Genomic DNA, 21,763 nt, shown 5'->3' on the forward strand with positions numbered 1-21,763 from the left:
AGCAATACCGAGTACTGGAAGCAGAGATGAACTAGTGATAAATGTCATTCCAGATGACAGCTCAGGCTTCAGTAACCCCAAGCAGCAAACTTCTTGATGAACTAAAATGCAAAAGTATATAAGAGGTGGAGGCAAGGATTGGCAACAAAATAGGAATATAAAGCATTGGTTGGGCACTTAGAGACATTAAGCATAACACTTCTTCATGGATGATACAGAAGAGAATTCAGAGAAAATATGTGCCTACTGCTGAATGTGAGAGACCACCTAGTGAGAGATGATGCAGAAAGCACTTAAGTATACAACAGCTTTTCTGTATCAGTCTTCATAGGCAAAGATTGTCCTTGGGCATTTGCATCTCCCAATGGAGTTTGAGATGGAAAGAAATAACCAACAGAGGGGAAGTTCTAACCTACTACTTACTGAAGCTGGGATTACTAAGAGAAGCTGCATGTATTCATAACCATGGGGCTGAGTGTGACTCATCAAAGGATGCTGAAAAAGTTTGCCCATGTAATTGAAAGGCCTATATTTCTAACTGGTGAAAAGTGATGACACACAGGGCAGGTCTCATATGACTAGAAAAAGGCTAAAGTTATGCCCATCTTTAAAAAAGTCAGGAAGACGGATCAGTGAAACTGAAGCTGCTCAGTTTCACTTTAGTTATTTGAAAGATCACAGAATGCGTCCTCTTGGTATTTATTACTAAGGATTTGAAGGACAAGAAGATAACTGAGAGCAGCCAGAATGTATTTACCAGGGAAAATAATCATACTTGGCCATCCTGTTTGGCTTCTATGAGGAAATGATTGTTGCCTTTTATCAGTTCTTTTCTGATAATTAGAGTGATCTGAATTACATGAAGAGCATAAGCCTGGAAAAATATTAACACAGGACTTCAGTGCTGGACATAGCAAGAGCTGGAGGGAATTCAGCTTCACAATTCCCACCTATCTTGAGTGCAATCTGTTTGGTATGAGTCTACTGTTCAACAGAAAAGGAAGACAAGGCCATTGTCAGTATATGTTCCAAATAACTGAATGTCTTATCTTTCTCCAGGGATCTGTGAGTCGCAACTGAACATGCAGGGAAATCTGGCAGACCTCTATTACTATATGAAGAATTTTTTTGTGAAGGTTGCATGATAAAATCAGATATTAAATGCTCTCCACATTACTATATTGCACTAGACAAGAATTCAAAATTACCACACTGGTCCTCTGGTAATGGACAGCTCTTCTTCCTAATCCATATGAAAAGATTAGCCTTCTGAGATGCTCAACTGTTCACGTAACTTGTGTAGTGAGCTCAGGGGTGAGCTCTGGGTTTTGATTCCAATCTGGGGCCAAAAATGTGGATGCTGCATTGCCAGAGCACTCTTGGAAGGGGCTGCTACAGCACAGGCCATCATCTAATGCTATATAGATACATACTAGACTATAGATATATAATGCTATATAGATATATACTAGACCCCAGACAGTGTTTTTCTAACCTCTTCCCTGTGTTATTCACTGAGATATTTTAATGGTTGAAATACCAATGACCAGAAGAAGAATGTGTTTAGATCTGGAGGATCTGAAGAAGCTTAAGTGATTATACTCAAACTAGATCAGTTAGTCTCTTCAACTAACAGCAAATCTCCTTTTCCCATACTATCAGCATTACACAAGACTGACTGATACCTCTAATGCTCTGGTACAGGCAGTACTGTGTTAGATTTTTCTGCGACTGTGAATGTGTAAATATGCATATTTTGATGGCACAGCAATGCTAGACTGAGGATTTATCATAATGTATAGTATCTGGAATGATATGCTGAAGTGATTGTGTGTACAAGCATCATAGACATTATCATCCCCATTGTATGACTGAAAAGTTGTGGTATAAACACACCAAGGAAACTACCATGAGTCAAGCAGCAAATCACTGAGAAAGCCAGCAATAAGAACCATAAGTCCCTGCATCCAAGTTCTCGGAGTGCCTTGAGTAGTCTAGATTCTCTCCTTAACACTCTTGACAAATTATTTATAGATATATTCACATAGTCAGTAAGACATAAAAATGTTCTAATTATATCATTCAAATCAAATGACAATTATGCTCTTAGTTTGCCAGACAATGCTTTGCCAAAGAAGGTTTGCCAGAAATGTTTTGACCGAAGAAAGGGGGAGCATCTGCAGAATCCATAGACGAGACACTATAAAATCTCACAGGGACAAGTCTGACCTGTCTCCACAGAAGGCTATAAGGTAAGTGCATGCATTTTGTGAGCTTGAAGAAAGAAGACAGTGTCCTTGCAGTGTCCCATTCTATTTCTCCTACCTTTGGCAACACACAAGGCAGTGCCCATGTGAAAAAAAATTCCCAATATCATTTCAATGCATGTCTGAATCTTCAATCTATAATTTGTCTTTGGAATTCCATGCAGCCATAAGAAACAGCTGCCGTTCCTATTTTACCAGGTTGGACAGCTTCCAGGATACAAGCCTTTCTCCAAAGGTAACACCCTGAATAATGCACTCCCAGACTATCGTTTAAAACAGGATTTTATATAGCTGCTTGAGTTCTCTTTGTATATCATCTTACATTTCTACCAACTTTGTTTAGGCTAGACTGTTGAAAATCAGGAAGATCTAAGAAGTGAAGTAATTTTTCATTTTTAGCATGAGGTAATACTTCTAACAAGAAAGTACTCTCTTGAAGAGAGCCATCACTCATAATTAATGACCAGAACAGAGAGTGATTTTCTCTGGCTGTAGATCCTTTTATGTGAAGACCTCAAATCTGGTCAGAATTCATCAAGGTGAGTTACTGTAGTCAATATTTAGGTGTTCTATTTACTGTTACAAGGCCTACATGTTTAGAAGAATAAGTCTCAATTTTGAGTGGGATTATTGTACTTTTAATTTCAAATCAAAGTGGATTTCAGTGATTGCTTCCAAGCGATTTTCTGGGATACTAGCTAGAAATTTATTAGGTAAAGAGCAAGGAGCTTTCTCACTGATATAGATATTATTCTTCTCAGTGATACACAACCTTTTTTTCCCTACCAGACACCTCTGCTGACGTGCTTTCAATAAAGTGCAGACATGGCCTCTTCAGACTCTGAGATGGCTGTTTTTGGGGAGGCGGCTCCTTACCTTCGAAAATCAGAAAAGGAGAGAATTGAGGCCCAGAACAAGCCTTTTGATGCCAAATCGTCAGTCTTTGTGGCCCATCCTAAGGAATCCTTTGTGAAAGGGACAATCCAGAGCAAAGAATCAGGGAAGGTCACTGTCAAGACTGAAGGTGGAGAAGTGAGTGAAAAACAAGGCTGAAGGACACCGTTTGATTCCCACTCTGAGCTCTGAGCTGATATACATGGATCTTTCATTTCCTTGTCAGACCCTGACCGTGAAGGATGATCAAGTCTTCCCCATGAATCCTCCCAAGTATGATAAAATCGAGGACATGGCCATGATGACCCACCTCCATGAACCCGCTGTGCTGTACAACCTCAAAGAGCGTTATGCAGCCTGGATGATCTACGTAAGTACCAGCAGCAGTCTTCCTCTGGGCAGCGAGGAGGAGATGCTCTGCCAGGGTAAGCGGAAGCCAACGTGCTCTCTCCCTTCCTCACAGACCTATTCGGGTCTCTTCTGCGTCACCGTCAACCCCTACAAGTGGCTGCCGGTGTACAACCCGGAGGTGGTGTTGGCCTACCGAGGCAAGAAGCGCCAGGAGGCCCCTCCACACATCTTCTCCATCTCTGACAATGCCTATCAGTTCATGCTGACTGGTGAGTGCTTGATTTCCTTTGAACTGCTCTTGCAATGAGCTCTCTGTAGAGGGAAATATAGGATATTATCTGGAAATATGATGCAACACTTAAAATACTGTGTGTGTGAAATTAATGGAAGATTAATGCACTTAACTGTAATTATCTGTGTGAACAGAGTGTCTGTGTTCCCGTTAGAATCAATAAAGACATGGACCTAGTGAAAATAATCTAGGGAGAGTAAATTGACTGGAAATAAGACACCTATTTTCTGGTGTAGGCTTTAGTGACTGTAATGGGATCATACATATATACATAGATTTATGTATCTTAATCACTAGACTAGTCTCAGCCAGAGAGTACAATATCACACAAACCCTATAAATGATGTGTATAAAGTCAGTTCAAATTTGCGAGCATCAGTGATAACAAGTAAAACAGAGTATCTCTGCACTGAAGAGGTACATAAGTTTCACCTGATTATTATACAAATGGTACACATGACATGACTGAAAAGATCACTGGGTGGTCTAAAGTACATACAGCCTTTAATGACCTGTGCAACCTCTACACTGATCTATACAACTGTAAATCAATTGCATCTTACAGTGAAAAGTATACCTCAGAAAATCAATGTCAAGAAAAATAATAAAACCTTTAGCTTTTAAATTGAATGGCTTTAAAAACGTTCTTTCTGCTTTCTACTCTTCCTTCCACCTCTTATTTCCTTTTCTCTATGTGTACATTGAAATCCAAGATGTGCAGGATTTTAGATCTTTTTTTCCTGTTCTTTAGTAATAAACTGGGAAATAGATGCAGCATAGAAAAATGAAAAATTGAACTTGTCCATGTATAATTTCAGGAATACAGAATTTCTGTATGTACAGGGGTTCAAAAAAAAAAAAAAAAAAGAGATGAAAAATAGTGAAAAAGGTTGACCAGATGCTTCTGTTATTCATGATGCCTCCAAATTTCTGTCAGATTACTTGGTAAAATTTTAACTTCAGAATAATTTAAATATTGTCAAAGACCAACCCCAATATTTTTGGAACATGTACTTACTTAGTAAGAGAGAAATAAGTAGCCTGATGATAAGACAATATTTTGAAAGGCATAAGACTGCAGAAGGTACTCTGAAGTGATGTCTTTACTGATCCAGTTGATAATAACTGAAGTACTTCTAGGAGCATCAAAAGTTGCCACTAAAATTCCTAGGGCTTTTCACTTCTTTCTGGCCCTGCATCCTTTGGAAGGCTTAGTTAATATTTTTCTCCTAGTTTTTGAGTTCTTTGTTATTCATGAGCACTAGGAAAAGCTTTCGTATCTCTGTCTTTTCACAGATCGCGAGAACCAGTCGATCCTGATCACGTATGTACACCCCCTGCTCGGGTCCCTGCGGGGCTGCCCCGTGTCAGGGGACCTCCTGCCTGACCACACGCTCTCTGCTTCTCTCTCTGGTTTCACAGCGGAGAATCCGGTGCGGGGAAGACTGTGAACACAAAGCGTGTCATCCAGTACTTTGCAACAATTGCAGCGAGTGGGGAGAAGAAGAAGGAGGAGCAGCAGACAGGCAAAATGCAGGTAAGTCAGGAAGAACAGACAGAATGCTCAACATGTAATTACCATGTCACCTGAACGCTGTACCTGGATTAATTATAATTCTACAGGGAACGCTTGAGGATCAAATCATCAGCGCCAACCCGCTGCTGGAGGCCTTTGGAAATGCCAAGACTGTGAGGAATGACAACTCCTCACGCTTTGTAAGCTGTTGCTTTAGACAAAAATCCCTTCTCATTATTAGAGTAATGGTGGGCTAGTGGCATCCTCACATAAGGAAATGGCAATGAAATGCATCTAGGCTGAAATGCTTCTTTTACCCCTTAACAGGGCAAATTCATCAGAATCCACTTTGGGGCCACAGGCAAACTGGCTTCTGCTGACATAGAAACTTGTAAGACACTCTCCTGGCCTGATCCCATTCCTTCCCAAATTCCCACCTGCATGCGTGTTCCCGTGCCTAACTCTTTCCACCTTCCTTTCTAGATCTGCTGGAGAAGTCCAGAGTCACTTTCCAGCTCAAGGCAGAAAGAAGCTACCACATATTTTATCAGATCATGTCCAACAAGAAGCCAGAGCTAATTGGTAGGAAGATTACTAACTTTTTTGAAGGAATATCACCGAGCAGTAGCTCATTGTGTCATCTGGAAAGCTTAAATAAGCTTGTTTATTCCCATCTATTGCTTTCAGACATGCTCCTCATTACCACCAACCCTTTTGATTATCACTTTGTGAGTCAAGGTGAGATCAGTGTTCCCAGCATTGATGACAAGGAGGAACTGATGGCTACAGATGTAAGTAACTTACTAAATAGGTCATGTGGTGGATAGGAGCCCTGGTACATATACATTTAATTTACTGTTTCTGTTGCCAGAGTGCCATTGACATCCTGGGCTTCACTGCTGATGAAAAGACCGCCATCTACAAGCTGACAGGGGCTGTCATGCACTATGGGAACCTGAAGTTCAAGCAGAAACAACGAGAGGAGCAGGCAGAGCCGGATGGCACAGAAGGTATCAGCATATTCAGCAGATTTTCCAAGAGAGATTTCCATCAAAAGAAGGACTTAGACAGATTTCAGGCTTTAAATATGCACAAGTATAAATTAAAAAAAATTTTCAATGGCTAGGTGACAGTTGAGACATGTATCTTGTCTAATGATACCTGTAATTTTATTCTATGACTACTTAATAAGTAAGATATCTGGTGTACACCTCTAGGAATCCAGGAGGCATGGATGTCAATTCCTGTAACTTTATTAGTCATACTTTAGTTGGAATACGCCTTTCAATCTCTGCTGTATTGTGGAGTAGTGAAGTGGTTCAGCTCTAACAGGATGGGAGAATGTGCTCCTATTCACCCTCACCTATTGGAGGGAACTCTGATGTGAGACATGTATTTAATTTGTCAGTGTCACAGCAGGGAGTACAATCCATGCCTCCAGCTCTCTGAGTGATGAATCCTCTTGCTATACAACTAGAAAATGTGAAGTCCCATATTCTTGCCTGAAAAATGTTGAAAGCAATGAGTTCTCTTGAAGAATATTTGTAGAAACTGAAGCTCAGAAAGTGTTGTAGACTCTGAATCCTGAACAAAGAAATTAGCTTTGTAGCTTTGGCTCAGATATTTTGTTTAACTCTGTAACTGAACAGTGGTGTTACTTTTGAGACTGTCCCTTAATGACCAAATTTTAGGAATTGTCCAATATTTATTTCTCTCACACTCTTTTCTGGTGTTTAGTGGCTGACAAGGCTGCCTACTTGATGGGTCTGAACTCAGCAGACCTGCTCAAGGCCCTCTGCTACCCCCGAGTCAAGGTTGGCAATGAATATGTCACCAAGGGTCAAACTGTGCAGCAGGTAGGAAAAATGTGGTAACCTGGAACATGCTTTGATGGTTCCTGTTGATCCTTCTTTGCTGTGTATAGTAACATCCAAACCTTTCTCCTTGCTGTAGGTGAACAATTCAGTGGGTGCTTTGGCAAAAGCTGTCTATGAGAAGATGTTCTTGTGGATGGTTGTTCGTATCAACCAACAGCTGGATACCAAACAACCCAGACAGTACTTTATTGGTGTCTTGGATATTGCTGGCTTTGAGATTTTTGATGTAAGGAATAAAGTTTTCCTAGCATTTTCATAGAAGGACAACTGAGAGTAAAGAGAATTTTGAGACGCATGTTTAATAGAAGTTACTATCTTCCTACACTTATTTATAGGGTTGGTTTTTGGAATCACCATTTTTTAACCCTGAAAAAAAAAAAAAAAAAAAAAAAGAAGAAAACTAATCTCCTAATTACAAAGAATTTGAAACTTTCTCTCTTTTCTAAATGCAAATCCTATTTTAGAGAGATAGCATAGGAAAACTACACAGGAGGAATCAATGTATTTAAAATATCACCCATGATGAATTAGAACTGCACAAGAAAACACCTTGCTGTTATTGCTGAGCCATGAAAATATTGCGTATATTTTTATGTCTGGCAGTTCAACAGCTTTGAGCAGCTGTGTATCAACTTCACCAATGAGAAACTGCAACAGTTCTTCAACCACCACATGTTCGTGCTGGAACAGGAGGAATACAAGAAGGAGGGAATAGAGTGGACATTCATTGACTTTGGGATGGACCTGGCTGCCTGCATTGAGCTCATTGAGAAGGTATCCTTCTTGTTTAAGTCTATTATATGTTGAATCTTCCATAGCTGCCAAGATATATAAGTATTTAGCATGTAAGAATATTCTGGCTTTTTCAAATATATACCCTGTGAAAGTGGCAAGAGGATGGAAGTATTCTTGGAGATCATACTCAGATATCAGGACTTTTGGTGAGACTATTCATTTCCATATTATAAGATGAAGTTATATAAAAGACTGTCATGTTCTGTACATACTTATCAGTAAACAAGTTTTATGGAGAGGATAGTATTACAATGTTATATTTGTAATTTTTTCATCATCTAAGGCATTTGAATAAGTTCAAATGAAGCACCAGCACTGGAATAATTTGAGCCTTAGTTAATATTCTCTGACTTACTGTCATGAAATGCATGGGAACAATTTCTCTTCTATCTCCAACAACTTTCTAACCAAGGGATGTCTGTTTTCTAATCTGTTTCTCCCTCTTGTCTATTTTAATGTCCTCCAGCCCATGGGCATCTTCTCCATCCTGGAAGAGGAGTGCATGTTCCCCAAGGCAACTGACACCTCTTTCAAGAACAAGCTCTATGATCAGCATCTGGGCAAGTCTGGCAACTTCCAGAAGCCCAAGCCTGGCAAAGGCAAAGCTGAGGCCCACTTCTCACTGGTGCACTACGCTGGTACAGTGGACTACAACATCTCTGGCTGGCTTGAGAAGAACAAAGACCCCCTGAATGAAACTGTTATTGGGTTGTACCAGAAATCATCTGTGAAGACACTGGCCTTACTCTTCGCCACCTATGGTGGAGCAGATGCAGGTCAGCTCTGTGAAAATTATATTTTCAGTGTGGGATAATGTTGACATAGAAATAAAGCAGTAAACACTAAACATTTAAAGTTGTTTTGTGTTCTGTAGTCTCCAACATGCGGCATTCATATTTCAATACTTTTTTCTTTTCTTCCATTTTCAGAGGCTGGTGGTGGTGGCAAAAAAGGTGGCAAGAAGAAGGGTTCTTCTTTCCAGACTGTCTCAGCTCTTTTCCGGGTACAGTACTGCATTTGTTTTCTCTTTGTAATATAAAAAAAGGGGGGTTGGTAATATTAAATTTGAAAGGGTTATTTTGTATTGCTGTAATGATGGTAAAATTCTTTGCAAATTCCACATCCGGTTTTCCATCATCTATTTCAATATTTCTAACATGTCGTGTTCAAAAATAAGCATTCAGTCCTCAAAGATCATGAAAATCTAATCCTTTTTTTTTTTTTCTTTTGTTTTGTTTAGAGAGGATATCATTCCGATCTTTATATTTTTATGTGTTTGGGTCAGTCTAGAACTATATTTTTAGCATTACTGCATTTCTGTGAGGTTGATATGTTGGGGAATTGAGGGTCTCCTTATAAATAAGTCCAAGGAGATACTTATTTCAAAAAACCCCCCACTTTTTATAACTTATGTAGACTGACTTTAAAATTAATGTGGTTTCAGCAATTCAGGAAGATAACTGAGAGCCACACAGCTGCTCACTCCCCCTTTTCCTTCTAGTGCTGAGAAGGAGAAAATAAGCAAAGGCTTGGGATTCAAGATAGGACAGGGAGGGATGAATCCACCCATTGTAGTCACAGGCAAGAGACAGACTTGTTAGGGAAGGAAAAAAGAACATAAATTTAATACAGACACTTACAACAACAACACTTAACAGATTAGGACAGTGAGAAGCATTGCCACATCTTGAAAACAAAACACCTTCCCCCACCCCTCCCTTCTTCCCAGGCTCAGCTCTGCTCCTTATATCTCTACCTCCTCCCCCAGCGGTGCAGGGGCAGGGAATGGGGGGTGCAGGCAGTGCTGCCGCTTCTGCCATCTTGTGGGGGCAACTTCTGGAACTTCTTCCCCCTGGTCCATTGTGGTCCCCCTCTCACAGGAGACAGTTCTCCACAACTTTTCTCCAACTGGAGTCCCTCCCATGTGCTACAGCCCTTCCCAGGCTGCTCCAGCGTGGGTCACCCCCACATGTTGCAATCCTCTCAGAGCTGAACTACAACAGCAGGGGCTGCTTCTTCCCATAGGGTCCTGGCTGCCTTCAGGTGCAAACACCTTAGTTGTCATATGAGGCCCCTCATAGGCCATATATCAGCATCTGCTCCACCATAGACCTCCATGGGTGCCAGAGGGGTCTGCCCTGACATTTTACCACAGGATATGGGCAGGTCTCTGCTCTGGTGCACCTCCCCCCACCTTTCTTCATCTGTTCTTCCACTGACCTCAGTGTTCACATAGATGTCACAATTCTTGCTCACAGCTCAATTCCTCCTCCCATGTCCCCTTCTTAAATATATTTTTGCAGAGTCACAGCTAATTGTCTCAGCCTTGGTGCAGAGGTGGGTGTGACTGGAAACCAGTGGAGTTACAAGAAAATTCTCACACAAGGTCACCACTGTATCCCTCTCCCCTGCTACCAAAAACCCCACCACTCACTCAAACCCAGGACAAGAAGGCAGAACTTGAAAAACCTAAAAGTTAATTACTTTGTGTGAGAGTGTGAAATCGTATATTAGTTTCCACTGGATCAATAGCCACATAGTAGGATTTCAGTCTTTAAAAATGGTGTTCAGTATCTTCAAATAGAATAAATTTTTGGTTTCTGTGGCTTTACCTGAGTGTTCTGAAACCCGGATAATTTTGAGAAGTTGTAAAGTCATTACCATGGGCTTGATACATCTAACACTGGACATGGGAAACTCACATTACTAACTGATCCCTCTAGGAGAATTTAAACAAGCTGATGACAAATCTACGGAGCACTCACCCCCATTTTGTCCGTTGCATCATCCCAAATGAAACAAAAACACCTGGTAAGATGCTCAAGAAGAAAGAGAACTTGCTCTGATAAAACCATTCCCCTGTACACTGGAAATGGTGGAATTCATTTATGCTCTGAATTTCTAGGTGCCATGGAGCATGAACTGGTACTTCACCAGCTGCGGTGTAACGGTGTGCTGGAAGGCATCAGAATTTGCAGGAAAGGTTTCCCCAGCAGAGTCCTCTATGCTGACTTCAAACAGAGGTAAGAAGAGAACTGCACTTTTCATCATCATTAAAGCAATGTTGGTTCATTCATATAAGTTCATTCAGGCTGGACCCTGTTGTCAAAAATAGCCGTATATGAGCCGGTGGGGTTCACTAGCTAGTGTGTGTTGGTTGGGGAAAAAACAGCCTTATCTTCCTCTTTCTCTTTTCCCAGATACAAGGTGCTTAATGCCAGTGCTATCCCAGAGGGACAGTTCATTGATAGCAAGAAGGCTTCTGAGAAGCTCCTCGGGTCCATCGATGTGGACCACACCCAGTACAAATTTGGCCACACCAAGGTACAAACCCTCCTTGAGTCACTCGCTGTGTGTCCGTGCTTTGCTCTACCTGGCAGTGATGTGCTGCAACATTCCCCTTCTCAAGGTGTTCTTCAAAGCTGGGCTGCTGGGACTCCTGGAGGAGATGAGGGATGAGAAGCTGGCACAGCTCATCACCCGCACGCAGGCCAGGTGCAGGGGCTTCCTGATGAGAGTGGAGTACCAGAGAATGGTGCAGAGGAGGTAGGCATTCCTCATCTTCAGTTAAAGGCACTGTACTTGGGGGGAAGTGTTTACACACATAGTACGGAAAAAATCAATGTACATTTTAATAATGCTTCAGGGAGTCCATCTTCTGCATCCAGTACAACATTCGTGCATTCATGAATGTGAAGCACTGGCCCTGGATGAAGCTGTTCTTCAAGATCAAGCCCTTGTTGAAGAGTGCAGAATCTGAGAAGGAGATGGCCAACATGAAGGAAGAGTTTGAGAAAACCAAGGAGGAGCTTGCAAAGTCAGAGGCAAAGAGAAAGGAGCTGGAGGAGAAAATGGTGAAACTGGTGCAGGAGAAAAATGATCTGCAGCTCCAAGTTCAGGCTGTGAGTTTATAACTATTAATTTATCACTCAGAAAAAGAATCTATACATTCAGACAGTTTTTTACAAAGCAGTAGGTCAGACTATAGAATACCAGAAGTCAGTTATTTGGTGAATTATTCATCATATGTATGTGAAGTTGAGGAAACAAGTGTCTGGCAGCCAGCACAAAGCAGCAGGTTGCTCCAAGTGGGAGACAATGCTCTTGCCTTCAGAGGAAGGAGGCAGATATAGCTAGCCAATACGAGACACTCTGAGCAGAGTTTTGTCTGAACCTCAAAATCCCTCTGAGCAGGTGAGTCCTGCATGGGGTATCCCAATCTCACCAGGATGTACAACACTGAATTCATTTTGGAGTATAAATGCAATCCAGAGTTGAAAGTGGTACTTGTTAATTCAGGTGCAGGAAAAGCCATCCACACTGCTTAATAACTAGCGGTTAATTGTTCAGTCAGTAATTGGGAAATACAGCTTCAAATTTCCCCTTGGTCTAAGAATATATAGACACAGAGTTCCTGAGAAAAAGACATACCATCCAGTGGTGGGGCCTCTTCCCTCAGTTGTTAAATACACAAAAGGGCTCTGTATGCTTTAGACTTAACTGGTACGAATCAAGGTCATAAATGAAATTGATAATGAAGCAGAAGTTTTGGGGTTTTTTTGAACATTGTAGTTTTTTTTGCATCTGTAATCTGGATTTAAATTTGAGACGTCTCGCTACGAAGTTACCTTTATTAAAAGGACATTCCTTTTCACTAAAAGCCATCTTTCTGTCATACACTTGCGTTGAGGTCCCCAGTCTGAGAGGTACAATTTAGAATAGGTCAGACAGAAGTTTTATTAACTATAAACACAGTGAGAGGACATTCTGACAGCAACTCCCTCTCTACTCCCCTGTTCTATGTAAATTGATTGCAGATACCCAACCTATATACTGTATCAGAAAAAAAGAAAGCAGTGAGGTAAACCAATCATTTAAAACTTAACAAATCTAGATATCCATCCTTGGAAGGGATGTTCTACTTAGGTATCTTGTTAACTGCAACAATTCTAAGGAATCAACAGTAAATAACATGAAGATATGGAGAGACTGGCTCTTGGTGGAGCTTATAGTACTGGCATACCCAGTATTATCTTAACTCTGAAGTGGGGAGTTGGAAACTACTATGGACTGTTAGCTTTTAGTTGAAAGGAATACCCTTTAGTATAGATAACTTCATAACCAGACCTCTTAATCTTAAATAATGGTCATTTTACCACAGTGTTATGAACCTTGTAGACATACAGCACTTCACAAAGTAAAATATTGCTTAAAAATAAACACAAAAATACTAGATACTGAAATGTCAACTTACATAGTCATCTGAATCTACTCATTAAATTAATTAAATTACCAGCTAAAAATGGAACACTGTACTTGATTAGCCAGTTATTTGAACATTCCCATAGAAAATGGGATCCCCATGTTGCCTGTTTTCTTTATTATATGGAGAAAAATAAATCTCCCATTGGACTTTCTTATAAGATATTTGATTTTCCAGATCATTTGGGACAAAAGAAATTTAATATACCAAAAGATTACCAAAGAGTAAGATGATGTGATGATCAGCTGAAATCAGCATATGCCACTCTACACACAGTATGGAAGGATGACACACACGTAGATGATTTACAGGACTAACACCCACTTGCACAAGCAACAGTATTAATACAGTCAGAGAGAAAGTAATCTTTTTTCTATTAGATTATTGTTGAGACTGCAAGACTATGAGCCTTTCCTCCCAACATAATAATGGGTTCAAAAGTATTCAATTGCAAAAGGAAAGATTTTGAATACTGCATTTGTGAAGAGAAACGTCTCCAAGAAATTTCTCCTGTATGTAAATGAGAAATTCTCACACCTACCACATCTCTGAGAAATTTATAGGAGAGAGAAAAAAGTTTATGAATCAATATATTTTCCAACAGAGAAGCTGTATAAGGCATTCCAGAAAAAAAATAAAATAAAACAAGATTAAAATTGATTAAGGAGAGTCCAACTTCAGGCCATATTTTAACATATTCTTACATATAAAAGTTCAGAAAAGGAACCAAGAAAATCTGTGTCTCCCCACCAGGAGGCAGATAGCTTGGCTGATGCAGAGGAGAGATGTGACCAGCTCATCAAAACCAAAATCCAGCTGGAGGCCAAAGTTAAAGAAGTGACTGAAAGGGCTGAGGATGAGGAAGAAATTAATGCTGAGCTGACAGCCAAGAAGAGGAAACTGGAGGATGAATGTTCAGAGCTAAAGAAAGATATTGATGACCTTGAGTTAACACTAGCCAAAGTTGAGAAGGAAAAGCATGCTACAGAAAACAAGGTATGAGGCAGATGTCACTCTCACTCCAGAAAAGGCCTCTGTTCTGTCATACTGTATAAAGTTTCAGATAACAATTTTTAATCTACATTTGCTCTCTTCTTCCTAAAGGTGAAAAACCTGACAGAGGAGATGGCGGCTCTGGATGAGACCATTGTGAAGCTGACAAAAGAGAAGAAAGCCCTCCAAGAGGCCCATCAGCAGACACTGGATGACCTGCAGGCAGAAGAGGACAAAGTCAATACGCTGACCAAAGCTAAGACCAAGCTGGAGCAGCAAGTGGACGATGTAAGCACACAGGCATACAGCAAGACCAGAACAGGTATGGAGTTAAACCGGACTGGCAGAGCACTGGCGGTCCTGTTTGTTTTAGCTGGAAGGGTCCCTGGAGCAAGAGAAGAAACTGCGCATGGACCTTGAGAGAGCTAAGAGGAAGCTCGAAGGAGACCTGAAGCTGGCCCATGACAGCATAATGGATTTGGAGAATGATAAGCAGCAGCTGGACGAGAAACTGAAGAAGTGAGTGTGTCTGTGGGCCACCCGAATACTGGTCTGGTGTGCTTTTGTCTTTGAGCTCTGACACGGTTTGCTTTGCCCCAAGGAAAGACTTTGAAATCAGCCAGATCCAGAGCAAAATCGAGGATGAGCAACTTCTGGGCATCCAGTTACAGAAGAAGATCAAGGAGCTGCAGGCAAGTCTCTGTCCCTTCCCCTCTCTCCCCCAGTTTCAGGTGGGGTAGGAGGAGGCCGTGGGTGTGAAGGGTCCCTAATGTCCCCCAGGCTCGTATTGAGGAACTGGAGGAGGAAATTGAGGCAGAGCGAACCTCTCGGGCAAAAGCAGAGAAGCATCGGGCTGACCTCTCGAGGGAACTGGAGGAGATCAGCGAGCGCCTGGAAGAGGCAGGAGGGGCGACAGCAGCTCAGATCGAGATGAACAAGAAGCGTGAGGCAGAATTTCAGAAGATGCGCCGTGACCTTGAAGAGGCCACGCTGCAGCACGAAGCCACGGCTGCCACCCTACGGAAGAAGCATGCGGACAGCACAGCTGAGCTCGGGGAGCAGATCGACAACCTGCAACGAGTGAAGCAGAAGCTGGAGAAGGAGAAGAGTGAGCTGAAGATGGAGATTGACGACTTGGCCAGTAACATGGAATCTGTCTCCAAAGCCAAGGTACAGAGTTTCTGTCATGTTACTGCCCTGTGATAACTGATACATGATTTTGAACCTTCTGATTACATTTTGCTATCACACAGAATTCCATTCTTTTTCACCATTGGAACAGCATGGCAGAATTTAGTGATAGTCCTTTTTCCTTACATGTATTTGACACCTAGGCAAACCTGGAGAAGATGTGTCGTACTCTAGAAGACCAGCTGAGTGAGATTAAGACAAAAGAAGAGGAGCATCAACGCATGATCAATGACCTCAATACTCAGAGGGCTCGTCTGCAGACAGAAGCAGGTAACATGCCTCCACAGCCATCTGAAATGGGAGAACCTGTAAGCGGTGATGACAAGAAGACTGATGTTTTACTCAAATTGGTCTATACTCTGTACACTGCTATACAGTGCTTTAAAGGCACATTGGTTTAGTTTTGCTTTTTAAATTATAGTCTGTCTTTAAAATTTCTTAGGTGAATATTCACGCCAGGTGGAAGAAAAAGATGCTTTGATATCTCAGCTATCCAGAGGTAAACAGGCATTTACGCAACAGATCGAGGAACTAAAGAGACATTTAGAGGAAGAAATAAAGGTAAAGGTACTTCCTGTAGGGGGTTTGACTTTGGATTCAGATTCTATTTTCTTTCAGGATATTTTCTATTCTCACATAATATCAAAATATATTAGCAATGTCATTTTAATTTGGGAGCTCTCAAACTATATACACAGTTTTGCCACCTCTCTCTCTGGTGTGGGAATAAAAGCTGAGGATGGCATTGCCTCCAACTTGGATACCAGTACAGGAAAGGACAACTTTAGGTCTTTATTCGGATAAATTATGGTATATAAAAAAAAGGTTGAGATATACCTAAAAACACGTATTTCTTATTCTACTTTTCCATAATGAAAACTGAAATTTTAGAACATATTTAAAATGATTCAACAACTCCCAGCTTTAGCCATCGTCTCTTCTGAGGTTCCAGATTCTGATGAAGTGATATGAAGCTTCTTAAAAAGTGGAATCAATGTATATTTTTTCCTTGAATTGACAGGAAGTGTCAGATTCAAAGAAATTTCAACAACTTTCCCTAAATTTACATTCCATTGACAGGCAATTCATTCTCCCAATCCCATTGTCCCCCACAGGCCAAGAGTGCCCTGGCCCACGCCTTGCAGTCTGCTCGCCACGACTGTGACCTGCTCCGCGAGCAATATGAGGAGGAGCAGGAGGCCAAGGGGGAGCTGCAGCGCGCCCTGTCCAAGGCCAACAGCGAAGTGGCCCAGTGGAGAACCAAATACGAGACAGATGCTATTCAGCGCACAGAGGAGCTGGAGGAGGCCAAGTATGTGGAAAGCAGGTTGTCGAATGGCTGGAGAAGACAGAGACTGTCAAGGGAAATTGGAGCCTCTTAGAGTGTGTTAGGACAGGGGTGGGATGAAGACAGGGATACAGTGGCTTTGTGGTAGAGGGATGAGAGAGAGAGAGGAAAAATATGCTGTGGAAGAAATGTAGATTGGAAGGACAAACACAGCCTTTAGGGCTAGAGGTGCCAAGACAGGCCAAATACTCAGTAGGTGCTAGGACAAAGAAGTGACAGAGCCTTTACGCTGCATGCAGTCTCGGAACAGAAAAAACACTGTGAAAAGCATTGGGCTCACAGCCCCAGAAGTGGTCAACAGCCCTCTCGTGAAAATTGGCTCCCCTCTAAACTCTAACTTGGAGCTGTGCTTGTCTCCTGCCAGGAAGAAGCTGGCACAGCGCCTGCAGGATGCAGAGGAGCACGTTGAAGCTGTGAACGCCAAATGTGCTTCCCTGGAAAAGACAAAGCAGAGGCTGCAGAATGAAGTGGAGGACCTGATGATTGACGTGGAGCGATCAAATGCTGCGTGCGCAGCTCTGGACAAGAAGCAGAAGAACTTTGACAAGGTCTTTTGGGCACCAGCCCTGGGGCTCCTGGGCAGAGCTTCCCCTCCTGATTGCCACCTCCATACTCACGCCCCGTTTCTCTTCAGATCCTGGCAGAGTGGAAGCAGAAGTACGAGGAAACGCAGGCTGAGCTGGAAGCCTCCCAGAAGGAGTCTCGCTCTCTCAGCACGGAGCTGTTTAAGATGAAGAATGCCTATGAGGAGTCCTTGGACCACCTGGAAACGCTGAAGCGTGAGAACAAGAACTTGCAGCGTAAGTCCCTGGCCCTCTGCTCCTGGCAGGGCTTTCTTACTCCCCAGCACCACATGGGTCTGTGCCTGCAGGTTGGCAAAGATACCGGCCACCTTGGTGTGTCAGGGCCGTTCCCATTCGGCTCTGTGCCTGATCTTGACATTGGACTTTGTTCCCACAGAGGAGATTTCTGACCTCACGGAGCAGATTGCAGAGGGAGGAAAGGCGATTCATGAGCTGGAGAAAATCAAGAAGCAAATTGAGCAGGAGAAATCTGAACTCCAGGCCTCCCTGGAGGAAGCTGAGGTACGTAACAGATGGTGACCAGACTGAAAGTATGGAAGTAGCTATCTGCAGATATTGCAGGAAAGCAAGCCTAGATGTCACGAAGTACTGCATAAGAGATCACTTAAAAGGAAACACTAGTTTAAGTCACTGTTCCTGCTGACTTGTCCAGGCCTCCCTAGAACATGAGGAAGGGAAGATCCTGCGCCTCCAACTTGAGCTCAACCAGGTGAAGTCTGAGATCGACAGGAAGATCGCAGAGAAAGATGAGGAGATTGACCAGCTGAAGAGAAACCACCTCCGAGTCGTGGAGTCCTTGCAGAGCAGCCTGGACGCTGAGATCAGGAGCAGGAATGAAGCCCTGCGGCTGAAGAAGAAAATGGAGGGAGACCTGAATGAAATGGAGATCCAGCTGAGCCATGCCAACCGCGTGGCTGCAGAGGCACAAAAGAACCTGAGAAACACACAGGCCGTGCTCAAGGTCCGTTCAGCAGTGCTACAGAGAGGGAAAGGACATCCCTGATGCTTTTGGCCCCCAAGTGCACGCTGTCGTCCTGTAATTTCTGTTGCCTGTTTTACAGGATACGCAGATACACTTGGACGATGCTCTCAGGACACAGGAGGACCTGAAGGAGCAGGTGGCCATGGTGGAGCGCAGAGCAAACCTGCTGCAGGCTGAAATTGAGGAGCTGCGGGCAGCCCTGGAGCAGACGGAGCGGTCGAGGAAAGTGGCTGAGCAGGAACTTCTGGATGCAAGTGAGCGTGTGCAGCTCCTCCATACCCAGGTAAGGGCCTGATGCAAAGGCAGCTGTGCTGACTCTTGACAAACACAGGGGGCTGCTATACATCAGAGGATGGGTAGGATGATGGTCTAGAATGGCCTGTCTGCTGCTGTCCACCTGAGAGGACATGCTCAGAGCCCATCACCTGATCCTGCAACTGACATTTTTTAAACAGCCATTTTAAAAAGATTTCCATATTTTCAATTGCAAGCTTGGAGTGAAGACTTGGCTTAGGCTGTGGGTTTGGTTTTGCAGGCCTCAGAATACAAGTCTTGCTACCTCTCTTTGCACAGAACACCAGCCTGATCAACACCAAGAAGAAGCTGGAAACAGACATTGCCCAAATTCAGGGTGAAATGGAGGATACGATCCAGGAAGCCCGCAATGCTGAAGAGAAGGCCAAGAAGGCCATCACGGATGTGAGTTGGGGGCTCCTTTCACTGCTTGAGAGAAGTGCCTTCTCCCTCTGACTGCCTCCAGCCCCAAAATGGCTTTGACCTTTTTCTCTCCTCAGGCAGCCATGATGGCAGAAGAGCTGAAGAAGGAGCAAGACACCAGCGCCCACCTGGAGAGGATGAAGAAGAACCTGGACCAGACGGTGAAGGACCTGCAGCACCGTCTGGATGAGGCCGAGCAGTTGGCGCTGAAGGGAGGCAAGAAACAAATCCAGAAGCTGGAGGCCAGAGTGCGTAGGGCTGGTATTCGTGCATGAGTGAACATGTCACGTACGTAAGCAGCAGGGAAGCTCCAAAGACGGGCTTCTCATTGCAGGTGCGGGAGCTGGAAGGGGAGGTCGATGCCGAGCAGAAGCGCAGCGCTGAAGCCGTGAAGGGAATGCGCAAGTACGAGAGGAGGGTGAAGGAGCTGACCTATCAGGTGAGGCAGGAGGCCTCCTTGGGCTGACACACCCTCTTGCAGAAAATAAAATTTTTTGCACTTGTTTGCCATGGGGAATTGCTAACTCCTATGTTGGGGATTCTAATTAACTCTCCTGTTTGCCAACTGCTTTAGTCTGAGGAAGACCGGAAGAATATTCTCCGGCTCCAGGATCTGGTGGACAAGCTGCAAATGAAGGTGAAATCCTACAAGAGACAATCTGAAGAGGCCGTAAGTATCACTCTGTGTGTTTGGCAAGAAACACTTTCCAAGTGGGTAGCATGGTCACTGAGGAAATGAGCATAAGAAACTTGGAAAGTGCCAGTGGACAACAATGGAGGGCTTCAAGTTCTTTGAAACGCTTATAAATCAGCCTAGCCTTCGAGAATGAAATCAATGAGCGAATGAGAAGGCTAACGAGGAGGGCAAGTGCACATAACATTTTTTTGCATTAGGACAAACAACAAAGTAGACTGTAAGAGGGAGTTCTTATTAACAATACTGACATTTTATTAAGATGTTCTGAAAAGAACATATTTTCAGAATTTTAAAATCCATATAGCTATCTTTACAAAAGATGCCTGTGACCCCTGAAATTCAGAGTAGCGTGCTAGTTAAGTGGAAGCAAAGGGCCTGCCAAAAGCCCAGAATTCTGTGCCCTTCAGCAGATGGAGAAGGTGTTGGAAGTACGCTCCCAAGACACATTGTGCACTGCATTTAGAACTGTGCAAGGAGCCTTTGCCTTTTTCTGGGCATGCAGCAATCGAGGGTGGACTGAGGGAAGTCCTGCAGCTTTCCCTCATGGGAAGCATGACTTTGCTGCTGCAAAGAGTCCAGTACTGACAAGGGCTTCTGGACTTGGATAAGAGGATTTGTGAGAAGGGCACTGAGGAGATCTCATGGACTCACTGTCTCACAAATTCCTAACCCTATCTCAGGGTCTGCAGAGGTAGCTGGGCATTTAATTCCAGAGCTAACAGAACCTGATTTCCAGATGCCCACTTTGTTTCCTTCTCACGTTCCAGAGCACAATTATGTTCAAACCCTATTGTGCTCTGTTTATAACAGGTCTTCTAAAAAGGGGAGGATGAGGAGGTCTGTGTGAGGCTTACGTGTAAGCAGGGATGGGTGGGAGATGGAGGTCTGTGCCTTCCCCCAGGGAAGAGCCGCAGCCCCGCGAGGCCGAGGCGCAGGAGGAGTGAAACCCCTGCCCTGGGCTCCTCACCACCAACTCCCTCTCCCTGCACAGGAGGAGCTGTCCAATGTCAACCTCTCCAAATTCCGCAAGATCCAGCACGAGCTGGAGGAAGCCGAGGAGCGGGCTGACATTGCAGAGTCGCAGGTCAACAAGCTCCGAGCAAAGAGCCGGGAGTTTCATAGGAAGATATAAGAGGAGTAGTGAAGATGTCATGAGGCAGCAAAGTGACCTGAAGGATGCACAAAATGTGAACCTCTTGGTCGCTTTCTTCTGCAATGAGTCTTTGTACCCACCTCAATGCCTAGAGAATAAAGACTGTAGATTTCTCTGCATACACACGATAATCAGTGCCTTCTTATTTTTTTTTTTTTTTCCTATTTTTTTTTTCTTTTTCTTTTCCTTCTGTTTAAATTTGGGATATTGCATTGGAGAACAATTTTTCTTACTTTTCCTATCTGGGGGAAGGGAGGCGCTAATACAGACTCTGGACTGAGGACCCACAAATTTAGAGCAGAGGCTGGCCATTCCTGTGGAGACTACTGATAGTCCAGCCGGTGCTTGCTTCCGTCTCCAGCAGCTCCTTGCCCTGCTCTTGCCCTTACATACTCTTAATGCTTCTCCCATTGTCCTTTCAGCACAGCTTACTTCCCATGTGAGAGGCAAGAGAGGGTGATCCCTTTTCTTTTTTCTTTCCCTGCCTTTGTGATCCTGGCAGTCACAAACCCTAAACATGAGTCTCTCAGTAAGTTATCAGAAGTCACAGTACACTGCACCATGAAGGACCGGCAGTTCCTTGCCAGAGATGATTTTTGGCACACAGAGCGCTGTTGCGACACATCGGTAGTGCCCCTAAGCTGTGCCATCTCTCTTACCCTAGATTCCCTCAGATGTTGCCACCACCTGCTCCTAGTTTCTCTGCAGTGGACAAAATGCTGAGCCCTGCCTGGGGCCTCGTGCTGGAAGGACTGCCCCTTTGGGCCTGTTTCTTACACACTACATGGCACCAACACACCTCTGCAACACATCACCTCAAAGGTCAGCCTTGTCACCTCTCGC

At 43.4% G+C, this 21,763-nt stretch overlaps 1 protein-coding gene across 2 annotated transcripts; it reads left to right on the forward strand.

The window, feature by feature from the left end:
• Window positions 1-3,092: 3,092 nt before the first annotated feature.
• Window positions 3,093-21,014, forward strand: LOC104355877 (myosin heavy chain, skeletal muscle, adult). Of its 2 annotated transcripts, none has more exons than XM_042802605.1 (38): window positions 3,093-3,299; window positions 3,388-3,531; window positions 3,625-3,781; window positions 5,101-5,128; window positions 5,227-5,341; window positions 5,428-5,520; window positions 5,648-5,711; window positions 5,804-5,902; window positions 6,008-6,111; window positions 6,192-6,330; window positions 7,058-7,176; window positions 7,274-7,423; window positions 7,801-7,971; window positions 8,459-8,768; window positions 8,922-8,995; window positions 10,716-10,803; window positions 10,898-11,015; window positions 11,193-11,316; window positions 11,402-11,538; window positions 11,639-11,894; window positions 14,009-14,251; window positions 14,360-14,536; window positions 14,622-14,767; window positions 14,850-14,940; window positions 15,029-15,418; window positions 15,583-15,709; window positions 15,882-16,000; window positions 16,555-16,751; window positions 17,152-17,335; window positions 17,422-17,587; window positions 17,748-17,872; window positions 18,024-18,332; window positions 18,433-18,636; window positions 18,927-19,052; window positions 19,148-19,318; window positions 19,405-19,509; window positions 19,645-19,740; window positions 20,759-21,014. In XM_042802605.1, exons 1-38 carry the CDS (start codon window positions 3,093-3,095, stop codon window positions 20,897-20,899), a joined length of 5,814 nt encoding a protein of 1,937 aa, XP_042658539.1. In that variant the 3' UTR covers window positions 20,900-21,014. The 2 variants fall into 2 exon arrangements, with proteins under 2 accessions (XP_042658539.1, XP_042658540.1); XM_042802606.1 differs by having other exon boundaries at window positions 8,459-8,764; window positions 8,924-8,995.
• Window positions 21,015-21,763: the final 749 nt, after the last annotated feature.

This window comes from Tyto alba, unplaced genomic scaffold, assembly GCF_018691265.1.
Source record: "Tyto alba isolate M040663 unplaced genomic scaffold, T.alba_DEE_v4.0 Super-Scaffold_39, whole genome shotgun sequence".
NCBI classification, from domain to species: Eukaryota; Metazoa; Chordata; class Aves; order Strigiformes; family Tytonidae; genus Tyto; species Tyto alba.